Source organism: Marmota marmota, unplaced genomic scaffold, assembly GCF_001458135.2.
Source record: "Marmota marmota marmota unplaced genomic scaffold, marMar, whole genome shotgun sequence".
In the NCBI taxonomy this organism is placed as follows: domain Eukaryota; kingdom Metazoa; phylum Chordata; class Mammalia; order Rodentia; family Sciuridae; genus Marmota; species Marmota marmota.
Window position 1 is genome coordinate 6,549,443 of NW_026000130.1, and position 19,632 is coordinate 6,569,074.

The 19,632-nt window shown below is 36.5% G+C and overlaps 1 protein-coding gene across 1 annotated transcript in view; it reads left to right on the plus strand.

Moving 5' to 3' along the window:
* Positions 1-19,632, plus strand: part of Specc1l (sperm antigen with calponin homology and coiled-coil domains 1 like) — a 147,747-nt gene that overhangs the window by 101,769 nt on the left and 26,346 nt on the right. Inside the window, exon 12 of the mRNA XM_048784893.1 lies at positions 4,352-4,454. Within this exon, the coding sequence (XP_048640850.1) occupies positions 4,352-4,454 (103 nt within the window). The remainder of the gene's footprint in view (positions 1-4,351; positions 4,455-19,632) is intronic.

Sequence of the window (19,632 nt, forward strand, 5' to 3'; positions counted from 1 at the left end):
CCAACATGGTGGCCGTTGGCCTCCTCTGTGGTCTGACCGGTTTGGAGAACCGAGATGGACCGCTTCCTTCCCCCGTCTCGAACCCAGAATTCAGCCCTGAGTACGGTGCTTACACGGCTGGCAGAAACTGCAGCGCTGTATTCCTGCGTCGCTATCTCCTCGTTTTCCAGCGCGCGCTGCAGACTCTAGCCGCGGGGCGATTTGCTGAATAAGCAGTGTTACCCTCCGTGCGACAAACCTCTCGCGTTTGAGTCCCCGTAGCCGATCCTCGTGCGATGGAAATCCTTCCTCCAGGTTCCGGAGCACCCCACTATTGCTGGAAATTCCTAACAAGATAGCCTTTAGCCGTCCTGACTTGTCATACTCCCACACAGTGAAGCAGCACACGGGGGCAATGCACTCCCCTCGCCGCCATCTTCCTAATCCCGAGAATTTTTTTAATATTTATTTTTTAGTTTTCGGCAGACACAACATCTTTGTTTTGTATGTGGTGCTGAGGATTGAACCCGGGCCGCACGCATGCCAGGCGAGTGCGCTACCGCTTGAGCCACATCCCCAGCCCTTTGTTTTTTCTTTTTAACTAGAGAATGATTGAGTGCAAAAGTAGGTACAGGTTGAGCATCCCTGGTCTGAAATCTGAAATGCAAAACTTTTTGAGTACTGACATCATGCCCAAAAAGTTTTGGAGTTTGGATTTGGGGATTAGAGATGCTCAAGGTTGAGCCTTTATGCAAATATTCCAAAATCTAAAAACTCTGAAACCTGAAATATTTTGGCCTCAAGTATTTCAGATAAGGAATGTTCAATCTGCATTTTGAAATTTGAACCTTGGTAGTGTTAGAGAAGACTTCATAGAAGGGTAGAATTTGGGTGGGGCTTTGAAGGTTATAGTTGGGACATTATTGGTAAGTTGAGTAACTTGAGTGAATATACCAAAGGGATGAATAAGCAAGTCAGGCAAACAGATTTAGGGTACTGATGCAAAAGACCAGAGTAAAGTATCCCAACCATATCATAGGGTAATAGAAAACAAGATTGAATAACTAGGGTATGGCTAGGTGATAGAGGAACCTCTTTAAAGTTAAATTGAGTCACTTTTTGATATAGTAGAAGCTATAAAGCAGGGTAAGTTAATTTGTGTGAGAAGGTGATTGAAGGATTCTTTTATTCAGGATAAAAGGGAAAATAGCTAAAAGGATATTGTAGTATTGCAGGACACAGTCATTAAGTCTTAGCAACAGAGACAACAGTGGAAAATTGCTGAAGAGAAGGTTAGGCCCCAGGAGATTTTTCAAAGGGAAAGATGACCTCAGCAACAGATTTTTTCAAAGAAATGCAAAAATGGGAGATGCCAGAGGTGGCTGTAATTGTTTAGATGGAAATCAGGAAACATGATGCTAAGTAGTTGATAGGCAGTACGTGAATATGCAAGTTTATATTTGTTTTCTTAGTTTGCTTATGTTAGATGTCTCCTTGGCCTAAGAGGTAGTAAGTAAGACCTTAGAGGAAAAAGATAAATGTCAGAAATTGAGCACACATTGTTCATAGGAATGAGGAAAAACTGTTGACAAGTATCAAGAATAGACAGAGGAATAGGAACGGGTTTGAAGAATTTAGCTGCATATTAATTGACAGGGTTAAGGATAAAATGCAATATTTAGCCTCTCAGACTCTAGTTATGAGCTTACTTTTAAAGCCATACCTCCAAGGGGGGCCAACCTCTGAGAAAAGTGGTCCCATAAGCCCTGCATCTTACAAGCAAGTAGGCAGTGCAATGATGAAGAAGAAGCTCAGGGCACCCTGGCTATGCAGGGAAGTGACTTTCAGTGCTTTCGCTTTGTGTCCTAAGTTATGGGCACTCTCACTGTGCTTGTGCAGAGGGAACTGGGGCTTGGAACAAACAACCGCCACTTCTGTCGGATTTCCCACTTACAAACTGTGCTCTTTGCAAGGCTTTAAGTTTTTTTCTGGCCTTAGTTTCCTCATCTTACTTATATTGAAGAAGTAACAAGAGCTAGCCCTCTAGCTTCAGGAGGTTCTTTTCTGCAGCTTCTCCTTATGTCCACAGAATTTACTCTGATGTTTTTTAAGCTGTTTCTAAAATAAAGCTTACTTCATCCATGTTATCCAGAGTAAGCCTTCCATATTTATTGTAATATTGATTGATTGATTGATTGATTGATATTGGGAATGGAGCCCAGGACACTCTACCACTGAGCTCTATCCCCAGCCCTTTTTATTTTAAGATAGGGCCTACTAAATTGCTGAAACTAGCCTCAAACTTGCAATCCTAGGACTTGGTGAGTAGTAGCGCACGCCTATAATCCCACAGGTTTGGGAAACTGAGGTAGGAGAATCCTGAGTTCAAGGCCAGCCTCAGCAATGACGAGGCACTAAGCAACTCAATGAGACCTGTCTCTAAATAAAATGCAAAATAGGGCTGGGGATGTTGTTCAGTGATTGAGTGCCCCTGAGTTCAATCCCTAGTACCAAAAAGGAAAAAAAAAAACAAAACTTGCAGTCCTCCTGCCTCAGCCTCCCAAATTGTTGGGATTACAGACATGTGCCACCATGCCCAGATTACATCTTTTAATTTTATTTTCTTTTCCTATGTTCATTGATATTATATAGACTTCTTTGAATCTTTTAAACCAAATCAGGAATCTAGTGGACTGTCTATATTTATGGCAGCAATCTAACTGTGCATTGAAAAAAACCTTGGTGTTTTACTTTTGGTTCTAAAGTAAATAAAAATTGGTACTATTTCAATGCACCTTTCTTTTGGAAGAGCTTCAATTCTAAACATGTCCTCTTTGATTTTGCAACATACGATAAAAGATGAATGCTGACAGGATAAATGTGCTGAATAATGCTAACATTATTCAGGTACTGAATTCCTGGGGCATTTGGCTAGAGTCTTTGCTTAAATCATAGAAAAATTGATCAATCTTTTAAGAACAGGCTACTTGTTAAAGAGTATGTTACAAAGCCCTCTTTTTCCAGATATTCCTTAGTATTCTGTTCTACTTCTAGAATAGCTACTACAAGGAAGAATTTGGTATAAAATAGGGTTATATGCCTCCCCAGTCCCATCACCAGGGGTGATTACAGAACCTTTTTTATTTCATCATCTAGTCTGGGGCAAGATATTTATTGTACCTACAAAGCAATTAACGATGCCAAATGTGCCTTACTAGAATTTCTTTAAATGAATTAAATAAAGCCACTGCTTTTTTTTGGGGGGAGGGGGGGTTGCTGGGAATCAAACTCCGGGCCTTATGCGTGCTAGGGAAGAGCTCTACCACCAAGCTTATATCCCCAATCCCAGCCATTGAATTTTCCCTGTGAGTTTCTATAATATGTGCATTGTATAGTAAGCTCAAGTTTCTTGAAGTGGCAGGGACTCTATGTTCACCATTAGTTGCCCAGCACTGGCACAGTGATGTTCTGTAAGGTGACATTGAATGAATTTTCTCTATAAGGTGACATTGAATGAGTTCATAGGAAACTTAAATTTTCTATGCAACACAGAATGGTAATTGTCTACAGACAATAAAGAGTATACAACTTGCCGAGTGTGGTGGTGCAAACCTGTATACTACAGAAGGATCATTTGAGCCTAAGAGTTTGAGACCAGTCTAGACAATGTAACCTGACATCATCTCAAAACAAACAAACAAACAAACAAAAAAAAAAAAACAAGAAAAAAAATGCAGCATGGCAGTAAACACACCTGAGATATTTTATGGAAGTGATAAATGTTTATAATGTTTATTGCCATCTTTTATCCTATCTGCTTACCTCAGTTGTAAGCTCTGTGAAGGCTGGAGCTATGTCTTAGAAACCTCCACCTTGCTTAGGCTTGCCCTATGTATTTACAGTAAGTGATTTTTTAAAAAATGATGAGATGATTAAGGACATAAAAGTTTAGAAACAAAAATGGAGTAAAATAAACCAAAGCATAAAAATGAATGGTTAAAATACTGAATGAAAGACAGCCTGGACAATTTTAGATGCTACAGAATCAAGATGTTTCCCCCACTCTTCTGAGCATCCTGGAATACATCCCTGCTATTGTGAATTCATTTGCTACCGAGTCTTTGCTGGAGGGATGAGTAGAGTCCCAGCCTTCAGAAAGCAGAAACCCCTGACAGCTGTGGGTCTGTGTGGGACCAAACTAAAAATTGATATAAAAATCAAAGAAATGAAAAGACATGTTTTGCTGTTGAAATATTGATGTATTGCTCAATGTGTTTATTTATCCAGTTCAAAAATGCAAACTAATGTTTTGTTATTCTGGTGCTCAAATAAATAATAATGAAATTTTGGGTTTCTTATTTTCACTTATCAGGGAAGAAAGGAAGGACCCTCTCTCAGCATTGGCAAGAGAATATGGAGGATCAAAGAGGAATGCCTTGTTGAAGTGGTGTCAGAAGAAAACGGAAGGCTATCAGGTAATCATATGGTTTTTGTTTTGGGTTTTTTGTCCTGCATGAGCAATTGCTGAACCAAGTGCCAGACTGTCATAACTTGTTTCATATAGCACATCCAAAATGAGTCTTATTCTGAATTTCAAGAATACATTCTCAAGTCCAATCTAAACTTGGCAGAGTATTATTTGGATGGAATAAGTTTCTAACCTTTCTAGAGTAGCCATTCTTTCTATTTTATTTAGCTATTCTAGTACTTTTATAAGTCCAATTTAAATGCTTTTGTTGAGAATATCTTCTGGACTAAGAGTAAAAATTACTTATTTCACTTAAAATGAATATATAATTATCATGCTTATATCTCTTACTTATTTTTTATGGCATTTACCCATTCCCATTATGCTTTGTGCTTTCATCATTTCACATCTGAACTATTGTAATATCCTGCCATTTCCTCCCCTTCTGTCTGTCTCTATTTCTTTCAGTGTTCTATTCAAGTTGTAAGTGATATAAAATACCACTTTGGAGAGCAAGCTCTAATTCCACATAAAATGAAAATTTCTAAAATGTATTCCTTATATTGCTAAAAAACATAATTTAGATTCCAAGTATCCTCACAAAGGATTTTAGTTACAGAGACTTTTCCCAGCTTGCAGCTGATATTCTATCATATTTGGTACAAATGTGCAGAAGTGAACACAAGAAGGTAATCAGAATTCTGTGTTCTTGGTTGTATCACATCAGCCTTCATCTCAACAAAATAACAAAAAGGAGCTAACTGCAACATTTTCAGAAAATGTTTCTACAAAAGAGGTAATAAAGTAGTAGATGAACAGATTAATAAGATCTGCCATTAGAAGGTTCCTTTTGGACAAATTTTACGTAACTTTAAACAGTCATCTTCAGCTTATTGAGGAGTAAGAGCCAAGTGTATTGTAGTGGGCATAAAGAAAAATCATAATAATTATTGAGGAGCAACTAACATTTTACATATATGCAGCTTCTATTCACTAAAAGGAGGTTAATAATATTAGTAAGATGTGGAGGAAGAGGTAGCCTTATGTGCCTTATTGGCAGAAAGTAAAATGATATAACTGCTATGGGAAATAATATGGCAATTCCTAAAAAATTATCATGTAATGTCTTGAACCCTTACCTTAAATAAAAAGAAAGATCTTAAAGCAGTTACTTAACTTTCCAATTTAAGAAAGTAGAAAAAGAAGAGCAAACAAAATCCAAAGCAAGCTGGAGGAAGAAAATACTAGAACAAAAATAAGAAGAAAAACAACAAAGATTTGTGGGGGAAAAAAAAGATTAACAATTTGCAAACTTTATCTGGAGTGACCCCCAAAAAATAAATAAATAAAAGGGGAGACAGTAATCATGACCATACAAAAATAAAAAGGATTAAAAGGGAATGCTGTGAAAAATTGTATGTCTACAAGTAGGATAATCTAGATGATATGTACTAATTCCCAGAAATTCACCAACTGTCAAAACTAATAAGAGTAAATAAAATCTAAGTAGACAAATTAACAACTATAAAGAGGTTGGATTAGTAATCAACAAGTTTTCAGCAAAAAAAAAAAAAAGCCTACCAGGTGGCTTCACTAATTAATTCTTCCAAATATTTAAACAATATTTAGCATCAGTCCTTCCCAAATTTTTAAAAATCAAAGAGAAGATCACATCCTAACTCATTCTGTAAAGTCAATATAACACTAATAACTAAAACCAGACAAGAGACGTAAGAAAATTACAATGTAGTGTTGGGGCTGGGGCTCAGTGGCAGAGTGCTTGCCCTAATATGTGTGGGGCACTGAGTTTAATCCTTAGCACCTCATAAAAGTAAACAAATAAAATAAAAGCATGCTGTCCATACTCAGCTACTGAAAAATAAAAAGAAGACAATTTACAGTGCAAGGCCACGAATTAAGAATAAAAGAAGAATTTTCTCAGGGGGATAAAATGCATCTATGAAAAGCTAAATGAAAGAAGCCAGACACAAAACTGTACCCTAAAATACTTCCATATACCAAAACTGAGTTGCAGGTATGAAACTTATACTCTCAGCTTTGCGAAGTGGCAAGAACGTCAGTGTTGGTGGCTACAGGTTTAGTTTAGAACTGAAATCTGAAGCATAAATATTGCATAGTCAGTTTTTTTCTTGGTAGCATTTTTTGAGGTAAACAACATAAGATACAATTTATCCATTAAAATGTACATTTCATTAACTTTTTAGTATATTTAGTATATACCACTATCAGTTTTAAAATATGCATATGCTAGACAAGCACTCTACCACTGAACTACATCTCCAACCCCTTTTGTTGTTGGTGCTAAGGTCATGCTAAGTTGCCCTTGCTGGCCTCAAACTTGAGATCCTCCTGCTTCATCTCCCAAGTGGTCATTTTCTCTTTGCCCTAGTCTTTTTTCTATCTCCATAGATTTACTTATTATGGACATTTCATGTACTTGGAATCACACAATATAGTATACGGGCCTTTGTGACGGGATTCATCCGTAGCAGCCTCCATCAGTGCTTTGTTCTTTTTTATGGCTAAATAATATCTTGTTGTTTGGATAGACCATAATGGATAAATAATCCATTCTATTCTTCAGTTAATAAGCATTTGGATTGCATTTTTTTGTTTTCCTTTTTGGATTTTATATGTGTATTGCTGCTATGAACTTTTGTGTACAAGCTTTTACATGGACATATATATGTAATTTTCTCATCCTGTCTTCTAACCTGCTGCCAAAAATACCTTTTTTGGGGGTCATATTAGGGGGACTGAACCCAGGTACTCATGCACCCTACCACTGAGCTGCCAAATGTCTTTAAAATTATTATTTCTATTTAAGCTGCTCCATTTGTTTTCCCATTGCCATTTGGTTAAAGTTTGAGCTCCTTCGTATGAAGATCAAGACCCCTTATGAGTGATCTGGCCTCTAAATAGGGTTACTGATTCCTCATTCTTGAGAAAGCCCCTATTCCCCTGGCTTGATGTCTCACTCCACCCCTCCCATCGGAGTAGTATCTGTTCTTTAACTTAAAAGTCAATGTCTCTGCAGAATTGTTTTTGCCCCCACTCCAGTCCCACAAAGCTTCATCCTTCATATATTGCCCTCACTTGCCTCATAGAGCCAGGTTCTTCCTTGAACTCAGTCCAGGGTAGAGTGTTTTTATATTGCAGGGCATATTCTTTTATAACCCACTTTACCTATGGTCCCAAATCCCACAGGATCTATCACAAGGGTCTTGAAGTTGTCAATTTGCAAATACCTATCTTCTTTTTTAAATGGTCAGCTCCTCAGAAAGGTCTTTGTCTGCCTGGCATCCACCATAAGGCTTGGCATGTGGCAAAGCTGAGTAGCTGTCTGAACCTATATACCAAAAGGTAATAGGATACTTTGGAAGTTAATTTTAGAATAGTGCTTCTTAAATTTGTTTGTAAAACCTTGAAATTGTAGGATGAGTGTTGTAGAATCCCAAGAACCATTCCTAAGATTTATGATTTGAGAGGTGTAAAGTGAGGCCCTGAAATCTGTGTTTTTATAAGCACCCCAAGTGATTCCTAGATCATGCTAAATTAAGTATTTATACATAATTGTTAAAAAAATACTTTAGTTATAGATGGGCACAATATCTTTATTTTGTTTATTTAGGTTTTTTAATGTGGTGCTAGGGATGGAACCCAGTGTCTCACACATGCTAGGCAAGCACTCTGTTACAACCCCAGCTCTATACATGTAATTTTTAAAGTATTGCCCCAGTATTACCATAGAACTTTGCCATGAATCAAGTTGAGTATTAAGTAGAGATAATTCTAACATTAAATCAATGATTTAACTAATGTCCCTTGGTTCCTTCCAATTTAAATTCTGATTCTGTAATCTTGAGATACTTACATTGTATTATGTTGAAAAATATGTACACACAAACCAATTATTTCAATTAATAATTTTAAGTTTCCTTCATTTGCTTCGTACTTGCAATGCAAGAGGAAATATGATGGTTAACTGCACAAAAAGAAAAATCTTTGTGTACATTGGGCAATCTTTCCTACAAACCCAGCTCCCCTCATTTATACTTCCTGTGGACACTTCTATAATAATAATGATAATAAAAAAATGTGTGTGTGTTTATTTGACTTTTTAAAAATTTGTTCTAATTAGTTATATATGCCAGTAAATGCATTTTGACACATCGTACATAAGTGGAGTATAAATTCTCATTCTTCTGGTTGTACATGATGTAGAATTATACGGTCATGTAATCATATATGCACATAGGGTAATAATGTCTGATTAATTCTACTATCCTTCCTACCCTTACACATCCTTCCCTCCCTTCACTCCCCTTTGTCTAACCTAAAGTACCTCTATTCTTTCTACCCCACCTTATTGTGAATTAGCATCCGCATATCAGAAAACATTCGGCCTTTGGTTTTAGGGATTGGCTTACTTCGCTTAGCATGCATGATATTCTCCAGCTCCATCCATTTATCAGCAAATGTCATAATTTTATTCTTCTTTAAGGCTGAGTCATATTCCATTGTGTATGTATACCACGTTTTCTTTATTCAATCATCTGTTGAAGGGTACTTAGGTTGATTCCATAGTTTAGCTATTGTGAGTTGAGCTGCTACAAACTTTGATGTGGCTACATCACTGTAGTATGCTGATTTTAAGTCCTTTGGGTATAAACCAGGGAGTGAGATAGCTGGGTCAAATGGTGGTTTAGGGCTTTTTTTGAGAGGAAATTAACTTGATTTCTTGTAAAACATATCTGTTCTTATCCTTTCAAAGTAGATACAATGCCGTTTTGTTTTGCTTTTTAATTTCAAGGTCTGTAATTTAAAATTGGACAATCTGATTTACATAATCTTTTTAAACTAGAAGACAGATCTGCTAGAGCTCTTAATCTGTCAAGGGCCAAATAAGAAGTGCCAGAGCCATTTTTCTGTCTAGCTGTAAAAACAGATGAGCATACCCATCCTTAGACGCCAGCAGTTTAGGTTCAGGCCTTTGGTCTCTATGTACTCACAGTCTGCAGGAAAGGGCAAGTTTTGACACTTGTCTAGCTCAGTGGAGCACAAGCTGTTACATGACACTTAGCACACACTGCTCTCACAGGCCTCAAATATATCATTACTGTTTGGACTATGCATGTTTTATGTCAAAGAAGCTGTCTAATCAACAGAGATAGATTCCCTAATACCCATATCTTCTTTGACTAACTCTTTTAAGAGTCATCCTAAAATTACTGTGCTGATCACTGTAATTTCATTAACCATCCATTACAAAACAAGCCCTTGTGAGTTTGCCTTTTATCTAACAAATACATCTTTCTTATAAATTGTGTACTGCCATTTATTAATCACTGATGTTTTAGGAATACTAGAATATTAGTGTTGAAAGGGCCTTGATGTTCTGATTTATTGTCACATTTACAAATGTGGGGTAGAAACCCCCACAAGGATAAATGACTGCCTCAAATCTACATTGTGAGTCCATCTACATTTTGAGTTCAGGGCATTACGTAATCAGCTTCCAGAACTATAGCTTCAAGGGTTTTAATCTTTTTTTTTTTTTTAATCACTGCCTCAGTTTGTACACAATTATGTTTTAAATTTTAATTTAAGTATGGAATTCACTCTAATAAATTCTCAAATGCCATTGTGAGAATTGGCAATCTACTGTCCTATTTCCTTACCTCTGAAATTGCTTCCCAGAGGAAACCACTTTTAATACTTTTAGCTGTTTGATTAGAGGTTGATGGTATAAGATTAATAATGCAAAAGTAAACAAGTGGGTAATAGAGAAAATAATCTATATTTTCAGTAAACTTTTCTTTGGTTTTGAGTTTTATACTTAATAGCCTCTATTATAGCATTCTTTCTTGTTCTGGAAACGCCTAACTCAGACAATCAAGAAGCCTCTAAAGGTTAATTTGAGAAAGCATCATTTTGAATGAAAAATCTCATTGTTTTCTGATAAAATGCCAGACCTAGAAATGGATTAGTTAAATCCAAAGGATAATTAAATCACTTAATCTAGTACAAAATAGTTTTAATAAACGAACAAAAGATTTTAGCACTGCCTGAGGTAATTTAATCTCAGATAAGCATTGAGAATTTAGTTTTATTGAGGGATGTGTTTCATTAAGTGCATGGGCCAAAAAGGGAAAGATTGGCCTTTTCTTGGTGGAGATTAGTGAAATTAGAAGAATTGATGGGCTTCATGGTTTAGAAGTCATCTTTTTGTCTACAATGCTTTTCTTGCATTTGAGCATTTTTTACCTAATATAAAAGTTAATTTGTTAATTACAGAGTAAGCTCTGTTCTAGATAATATGCTGAGTGTTCAAACAGAAATTAGGGTATAAAAGTAGTCAAGAAGCTTATGGGGTAGTCAGTAAAATACACATCAGTAATTAAAAGTCAATATAGACTTCTGTTCATGGTTATGATAGAATATCAGACCAGATCTTTGCTGAGACTACTGTAAAAACTGTTTAAATTACAAAGAATAAATATCTCCAGAGACATTGGAGACTAACCAAAGCAACCAGGACAAATTTAGCAGGAGCCAGAATTATAGAGAAAAAACACATTGAGTCGAGCCTCATATTTATCCCTGTTTTTCCCCTTGAGGTATTTACCAACTCCTGGCATACAAAAAACAGAGGTCCAGTGTTTGTTTTAGAATCTCTGAACAAGGTGTCTAAAATTTGAATTCAGTGCACTAAGATAAGCCGAGGTTTGTTTTAGCCCAGGCGAAAGACAACCTGAGGGTAGTGAACTCCACATTTGACTTATCTTTGCTGTCAAAGGATTTTTCATATGCTAAGATGTGTGGGGCAGAAAGAGAAATTCAGTAGAAAGCCAAGAGACCGAAAATTTAAGCAGAGCTTTTGTTTTCACTGTACCTGGTGCCAAAATTAGATGTCAAGGTTGGCCAAAGAAGAACAACTCTGGAAAACACTGTTTTCACTTGAGAGTTCAAAGGGGCTACATGCTGCAAATAAAGGAAGTTTTCAGTTTGAAATTCAGATTCAGAACTCTCACCTGTTGAATAAAGGTGATCAGCCTGCTGTATTAGAAACTTAGAACCTCACTGGAGGGAGAAAACACCAGTCTAACTCCTTGCATTCTTTGTGTCTCACATTCCATCAGAAATACCAGACATAGGGCTGGGGTTGTGGCTCAGTGGTAGAGTGCTTGCCTAGCATGTGTGAGGCACTGGGTTTGATTCTCAGTACCATATATAAAGAAATGAATAAAATAAAGGTCCATCAACTATTGAAAAAAAAAATTAAAAAAAAAAAAGAAAGAAATACCAGACATGCCAGTAAACAGTGTCAAATGACAAAATCTAGAGAAATAATGAGTAATAGGAAAATAACTTTTGGTAGTCTTGATGTAGGTACTGAGACTGTTAGGCCTTTAAAATAACTGATTCATGTGTTCAGAAAAGTAAGTTTTAGCAGATAATTAGGATCTGTTTAGTGGAATCAAATGGAGATTTTAGAACTAAAAAATAAAGAAGCTTGAATTGAGAACTCCAATATATATTTAATGGCACACTAAACGCAGAAAAGATTTGTGAATTGGAAAGAATGATGAGTAAAAATTGTCCATAATAAAGCATTGAGAAATGAAAGAATGAAAAATATCTAGTGGATGTATAGGATACAGCAGAATCCTTTGTACATGTGTAACTGAAGTACTAGAAGGACAGAAGATGGGCTTCGGAATGTTATAATAAAAGTGCTAAAAATCAAAGACAATGAGAGAATCTTAAAATTGCTAGAGGGAAAAAGATAGTAGTTTCAGATGAATAATAAATTGGCAGCTGATTTATCAACAAATCAACAGAAATAATGTTTGTCACTAGCAAGCCCATTCTGAAAGAAAAATTATAGGAAATTCTAAGAGAAAGAAAATAATTGCATAGCAAAACAAAGCTTAAAAAAATAAAAACATAAAAAGAACAAAGCAAAACTTGAAGAAAGAATAAAATGAGCCGGGTCCATTGGTGCATACTGTAATCCTAGTGGCTTGGGAGGCTGAGGCAAAAGGATCATAAGTACAAAGGCAGCCTCAGCAATTTAGTGAAGCCCTAAGCAACTCAGTGAAACCTGATCTCTAAATAAAAGTTCAAAAAGGGCTGGGGATGTGACTCAGTGGTTAGGTACCCCTGGGTTCAATCCCTGGTTACCACCCCCTTCCCCGCACACAAAAAAAGGAATAAAACCAATGAATGAAGTAAATATATGGGTCAGTCATTATAAATGATTATTGGACTGGAGTTGTGGCTCAGTGGTAGAGCATTTGCCTAGCACATGTGAGGCACTGGGTTCGATCCTTAGTACCACATAAAAAATAAATAAATAAAATAAAAGTATTTTGTCTATCTATAACTAAAAATATCTGTGTGTGTATATATATATACACATACACACACACACACACACACACATATATGAATGATTATTGACTGCAGTACAATCAAAATGTGTTTAGCCAGTTGTGGTTGTAAACACCTGTTAATCCTAGCAGCTCAGAAGACTGAGGCAGGAGAATGATAAGTTCAAGGCCAGCCTGAGCAGTTTAGGCCCTAAAATTCAGGCCCCAAGCAACTAAGCAAGACCCTGTCTCAAAATAAAAAGGGTTGGGGATATGGCTCAGTGGTTAAGTGCCTCTGGGTTCAATCTCCCCCGCCTCCCGCCCCAAAAGAAGTCTTGTTTAAAGATGTAGGTAAGTTTAAAATGTAAGACAGAATTTCTCAAAAGGTTGGGAAGGGGACAATAAATATAGTTAACATATTGTAAGATCTTCGAATTGTCCAGAAAGCTATGAAATGATTATTGTATTATAGATAATGTAAGGGTTACACACTATAAATCTCTAGGGTTGCACTATCTGATTGTCACCATTGGATGCATGTGATTATTGATCACTTAAAATGTGACTTGTCTAGGCACTTTTGGGGGTGTGACTCAGTAGTAGATTGTATGCTTAGTATACACAAGGCCCTGAGTTCAATCCCCAGCATCCAAAAAGAAAAAGAAAAAAATGTGGCTTGTTCAAGTTGAGATATACATGATTGTAAAATGTATCTAAATTTGAAGATTTATAGGGGAAAAAATGTAAAATATCTCATTTTAAAGATACTAACCTTGCCTGTTGAAATGTTCATATTTCTAACATTTTAAGGTAAATTAATATTATATTATCTTTCTACTTTTTTAAAATGTGGATGCTAGAGAATTATATACTGGTGACTACTAAAACAAGAATAAAATAATAGAAAGAGGCTAGGCCAGGTGTAGTGACACATGCCTGTAATCGCAGCTGCTCAGGAGGCTGAGGCAAGAGGTCATGAAATCAAAGACAGCCTCAGCAAAAGCAAGGAGCTAAACAACTCAGTGATAACCTGTCTCTAAATAAAATGCAAACTAGGGCTGGGGATGTGGCTCAGTGGTCAATTTCCCCTGGGTTCAATCCCTGTTCCCCAAAACTAAAAAACAAAAGGATGGAAAGAGGCTAACAGCAACAGGAAAGGGAATATCAGTAATACTTGACTAATCCCAAAGAAGGCAGGAAAGGAAAGAAAAATATTTTAGTCTGCCTTTTCGTCTCTGTGACCAAAAGATGTGACAAAGAAAACATAGAGGAGGAAAAGTTTATTTTGGTTCATGGTTTCAGAGGTCTTAGTCCATAGACAGACATCCAGCTCCATAGCTCTGGGCCCGTGGCAGAAGGGCATGGGAGAGGAAAGCAGTTCAAGACATGGCAATGAAGAAGCAGAGAGAGGGTTCTGCTCACCAAGGAGCAAAATAAAAACCCAAAGGCATGCTCCCCCCATGATCTGTCTCCTCCAGCAATACCCTGCCTGCCTGTAGTTAACCACCCAGTTAACCCATATCAGTGTACTAATTCATTGATTTAGGCCATACCTCATTATCTAATCATTTCATCTCTAAAAATTCTTGCATTGTCTCACACATGAGCTTTTGGGGGATACCGCATATCTAAACCATAACAAAACGGAACAAAGAAGTAAAGATATTGTAGATTGAAACCCAAATATGTTAAGATTGCACATGAGTGGACTGAATATTTCAGTTAAAAGACAAAGATTTTTAGATTAAAAACAACAAACTCACCACTTTGGAAAAAAGTATGGAGATTCCTCAGAAAACTTGAAATGGACTGGGCACAGTGGCGCACACCTATAATCCCACGGCTCGGGAGGTTGAGGCAGGAGGATTGCTGAGTTCAAAGCCAGCCTGAGCAATTTAGCAAGGCGCTAAGAAACTCAATGAGTCTCTGTCTCATTGAAAATACAAATATTACTCAGCTTTAAAGAAAAATTAAATATTGGCATTTGCGGGTAAATGGATGGAACTAGAGAACATCATGCTAAGTGAAATAAGCCAATCCCAAAAAACCGAAGGTGTAGTATTTTCTCTGATAAGTGGGTACTGATCCATAGTGGAATGGGGGCCTGGGAAGAATGAAGGAATTTTGCATTGTGCAGAGGGTAGTGAGGGGGGTGGGGCTGTGGGGATGGGAAAGACGGTAGAATGAGACAGACATTATCCTGTGTATATGGTATGATTACATTACTGTACTCTGTAATTACATTACTGTACTCTGTGTGACTCTGTACCATGTACTGCCAGAGGAATGAGAAGTTGTGCTCCATTTGTGTACAGTGTGTCGAAATGCATTCTATTGTCTTACATAACTAATTAGAACAAATTACAAAAGAATAGAAGGGAGACGAGTAGAATAGAAGAAGAGGATCAGGGGGAGGGAGGGGATGGCAAGGGGAGTTACTGGGGCATGAAGTTGATCAAATTATATTGCCTTATTGTGTGCATGTATGAATATATTATAACAAATCCCACTGTTCATGTATAATTATAATGCACCAATGAAAAGGAAAAAAAAACACAAAAAAGCAAACCCAACCATGTTTTGTATAGAAGACACTGATTTGAAATGGAAAAACTGAAAGTATAAAAGCGAGAAAATATATACTGTGCAAACACAAACCAAAAGAAGGCTGGGGGCGCTATACTAATGTCCAGAGAACAAATGTTTCACAGAAAGACTTATCACTAAAGCCGCATGTGGTGGCACATGCCTGTAATCCCAGCCACTCAGGAAGCTGAGGCAGAAGGATCACAAGGTTGACGTGACTTACTGAGACTGTCTCAATAAGTCAGTATGGGGATGTAGTTTAGTGGTAGAGTGCCCCTGGGTTTAGTTCCCAGAACAACAACAGCAGCAGCAACAAAAAAAAGGAAATGTTACTAGAGATAAAAATGGATATTTCATAGCGATAAAAGAATCAAAACAATAACAATAATCAAGGCAATCTTGGAAAAAAAGACTTGGAAATCTTATACTGACCAATAAGACTTTACAGGCACTTATAGCATGTCATAAATTCATATTCACCAAATAACATAGCCCCATAAAACATAAAGCAAAACTGTCATAGCAAAGAGAAAAAATAGACATGCATATTTAGAGATTCTAACACTTCTCTCAGAAATTTAGTAGAGCAAGAGAAGATGCTCTTAACTAATTCATTCTGACAGCTATAAAACACTGCAGATCACACATTCCTTCCCATTGACCACAAAATATTTATCAAAATTGGGCATAGTCCAAGCCTTAGAACAATCTCAAAAAATTTAGATGGTTTAAAATCCTTTAAATTCTCAAAATGAAGGGAGGAAAAACATCTATAGGTAGTTGGAGAAAAAGCATTTGACAAAAATTAACACCTGTTCAATATTAAAACAACAATATACCAAATTTCTAACAAACTAGGAATAGCAGGTAATTTCCTTGTTTTAATAAAAATTATCTTTAAAAAGCAAATTTTAGGGCTAGGGATGTGGCTCACATGGTAATGCGCTCACCTGGCATGCACGGGGCACTGGGTTCGATCCTCAGCACCTCATAAAAATAAAATAAAGATGTTGTGTCCACCGAAAACTGAAAAATAAATATTAAAAAATTCTCTCTCTCTCTCTCTCTTTAAAAAAAAATTAGTGGACATTAAGCTTAGTGGTGCCTTCTTCAAAATTTGCTCTTTTTTTAGGTTTTAATTTTCTTTTTCATTATTTATTTTATCTTTGGTACCAGGGATTGAACCCAGGAACCCTTAACCAATGAGCTATATTCCTAGCCCTTTTAATTTTTGAGACAGGATTTCGATAAGTTGCTGAGGCTGGCTTTGAATTTGTGATCCTCCTGTCTTAACCTCCCAAGTCACTGGAATTACAGGTATGCATCACAATGCCTGGCTTCTTTTTATTTTTAAAATGTCTTTATTTAGTTCAGTATAATTATACATGATGCCAGGTTCATTGTGCCATGTGCATAACACACTTTGCACCCATTCATTCCCTAATACTTACTCTTTGCCTCTCCTCCTCCCTCCCCCTGTTACTTTCCTCCACATTTCTGGTCTTTCTTCTATTCATTTACATGTAATAGGTTTTTTTACTGGTGAATTATAAGTATACAAAAAAAGGTTTCTTCCAGAGATGAGGAATGAGACAAGACTGCTGTCATTACATCTATTCAAAATTATATTGAAAGTCTTAGCCAGGGAAGTAAGGCAGGAAGAGAAATAAAAGATACAATGATGAGAAAGAAAGGAAGAAGGGAGAGAGAGAGAGAGAGAAAGAATTTCTTTATTTGCAGACATCATTTTTATGTAGAGAATTGTAACAAAGCTGTAGGTAAATTATTAGAATTAATAGCAAACAACTTAATAAAATTTTAAAGACTAAATTTCATTAGCACATTAAAAAATAAAATACTTAAGAATGCTAATGAAAAATTTATATAACAAAGAAAAACATAACTGTCATTGTAAAAAATTAAAGCAGACTGAGTAAATGGCATGACATGCCAAATTCATTGATTGGAAATATAGATAAACATATCCCAATCAGAATATTATCAGTTTTCATGAGGCGGGGGTTGTGGCTCAGTAGTAGAGCGCTCGCCTAGCATGCGTGGGGCCCTGGGTTCTATCCTCAACACCACATAAAAATAAATAAAATAAAGGTATTGTATACAACTAAAAAATAAATATTTTAAAAAAGAATATTATCAGTTTTCTTTTTCTAATTGAAATTGACAAGTTAATTTTAAAATTATATGGAAATACACAGGGCTGTATAACTAAGGCAGTTGTGGAAAACAAAGTTGGAGGGTTTACATTACTCAGTAAGAACACTTCATGAGTATTTCATTTAAACAAGTATATCTAAAGGCTAATGAACAGCTGAAAAAGTACTCAACATCATTAATTATCAGGGAAATACAAATTAAAACCACAATGAGAAACTATTACAGCATCAACAGTATTACTAATACTAATCAATACAGAATGTCTAATTTAAACTTTTGTTTCTGGGGGGATGAGTACCAGGAATTGAACCCAGGGACACTTAACCACTGAGCCATATCCCCAGCCCTTTTTATATTTTATTTAGAGGCAGGGTCTCACCTAGTTGCTTAGGACCTCACTAAGTTGCTGAGGCTGGCTTTGATCTTGAAATCCTCCTACCTCAGCCTTCCAAGCTGCGGGGATTACAGGCATGCGCCACCATACCCAGTTCAGAATGCCCAATTTAAAAGACTGATAATACTAAGCATTTATAATACCAAGGCAGAGATAATACCAAGTGTTGACTCAGAAGCAGAACAATTGCAAACTGCTGATAGGAATGGTAAAATGCCCTAGCCAGTTTGGAAAACTTTGGCAGTACCTACTGAAGTTGAATCCCCACATGAGCTATGTGCAAACAGTTCCACTTTCAGATACATACCCATGAGAAATGCATATTTACCTGAAGACATGTATGGGATTGTTCATTTTTCATCAGAGTCAAAAGTGGGGAGCAATCCAAATATTCATCAAGAGGTAAATGGATAAATTGTGGTATTAGGGTACTTGATGGAAACAAAAAGAACAAATTATTACAACATACAGTAGTGTGAAAGAATCTAACACATGCAACACTGAACAGAAGCAGCCCTATGTACCAGAGTACAAATGATATGGTTCAATTTAAATAAAGCTCAAAGGTGACAGGATTAATCTATTAAGATTTGTCAGCCTGGTGTGGTGGTAACACCTGTAGTCCAGGCAAAGGCAGGAGGATTGCTCAAGCCCACCTTGATCAGCATAGTGAGAACCTGTCTCAAAAGAAAAACAGAAATAATGTCAGAATAATGTTACCTTTAAAGGATGAAGGAACATTTTCTGGGATTCTGATAATATTCTGTATCTTAATCTGGGGAATACATAATGTATTCATTTTGTGAAGATTCTTTTAACTACTTTGCAAATTTAGGTACTTCATATATACTTCAACAAAAGTCAAGGAAAAAAATTTTTGTTTGGTGTGGTCAGTAATGTTGCCTCAGTTATCTGTAGTTTTGAGGATTTTATGTCACATGTTTCTGATCTTTAAGACTTCTCCATTTACTACAATTCATTAGACTTCATTTCATTTTCTATGTAAAATGAATAATTTATAGTATACTGTATTAGTCTTCTGTTATTGTGACAAATTGTCTCAAACTTAGTGAATTCAAATAATATGAATTTATTATCTTAAAGTTCTGTGGATTAGAAGCTGTAACACAGGTCTTACTGGACTAAAGTTAAGGTGTCAGAGCCGAGTTTCTTTCTGGAGGTTTTAAAGAATCTGTTTTGTTGCCTTTTCCCACTTACCCAATGTTCCTTGACTCATGGTCCCTTCCTCCATCTGCAAGGCCAGCAGTAACTGATCCAGTCCTTCTTATATTTTATCACTCTGATCACAGGTTATTGGCTTTTTAAAAAAATATTTATTTTTAGTTGTAGTTGGACACAATACCTTTATTTCACTTATTTATTTTTATGTGGTGCTGAGGATCGAACCCAGGGTCTCGCACGTGCGAGGCGACTGTTCTACCACTGAGCCACAACCCCAGCCCTACAGGTTATTGGCTTTTAAGGACTCATACAGTTAGCTTGGATAATCCAGGATCTTTTCCCTGTTCTTAATTTTTTTTTTTTAATATTTATTTTTTAGTTTTCGGCGGACACAATATCTTTGTTTGTATGTGGTGCTGAGGATCGAACCCGGGCCGCATGTATGCCAGGCG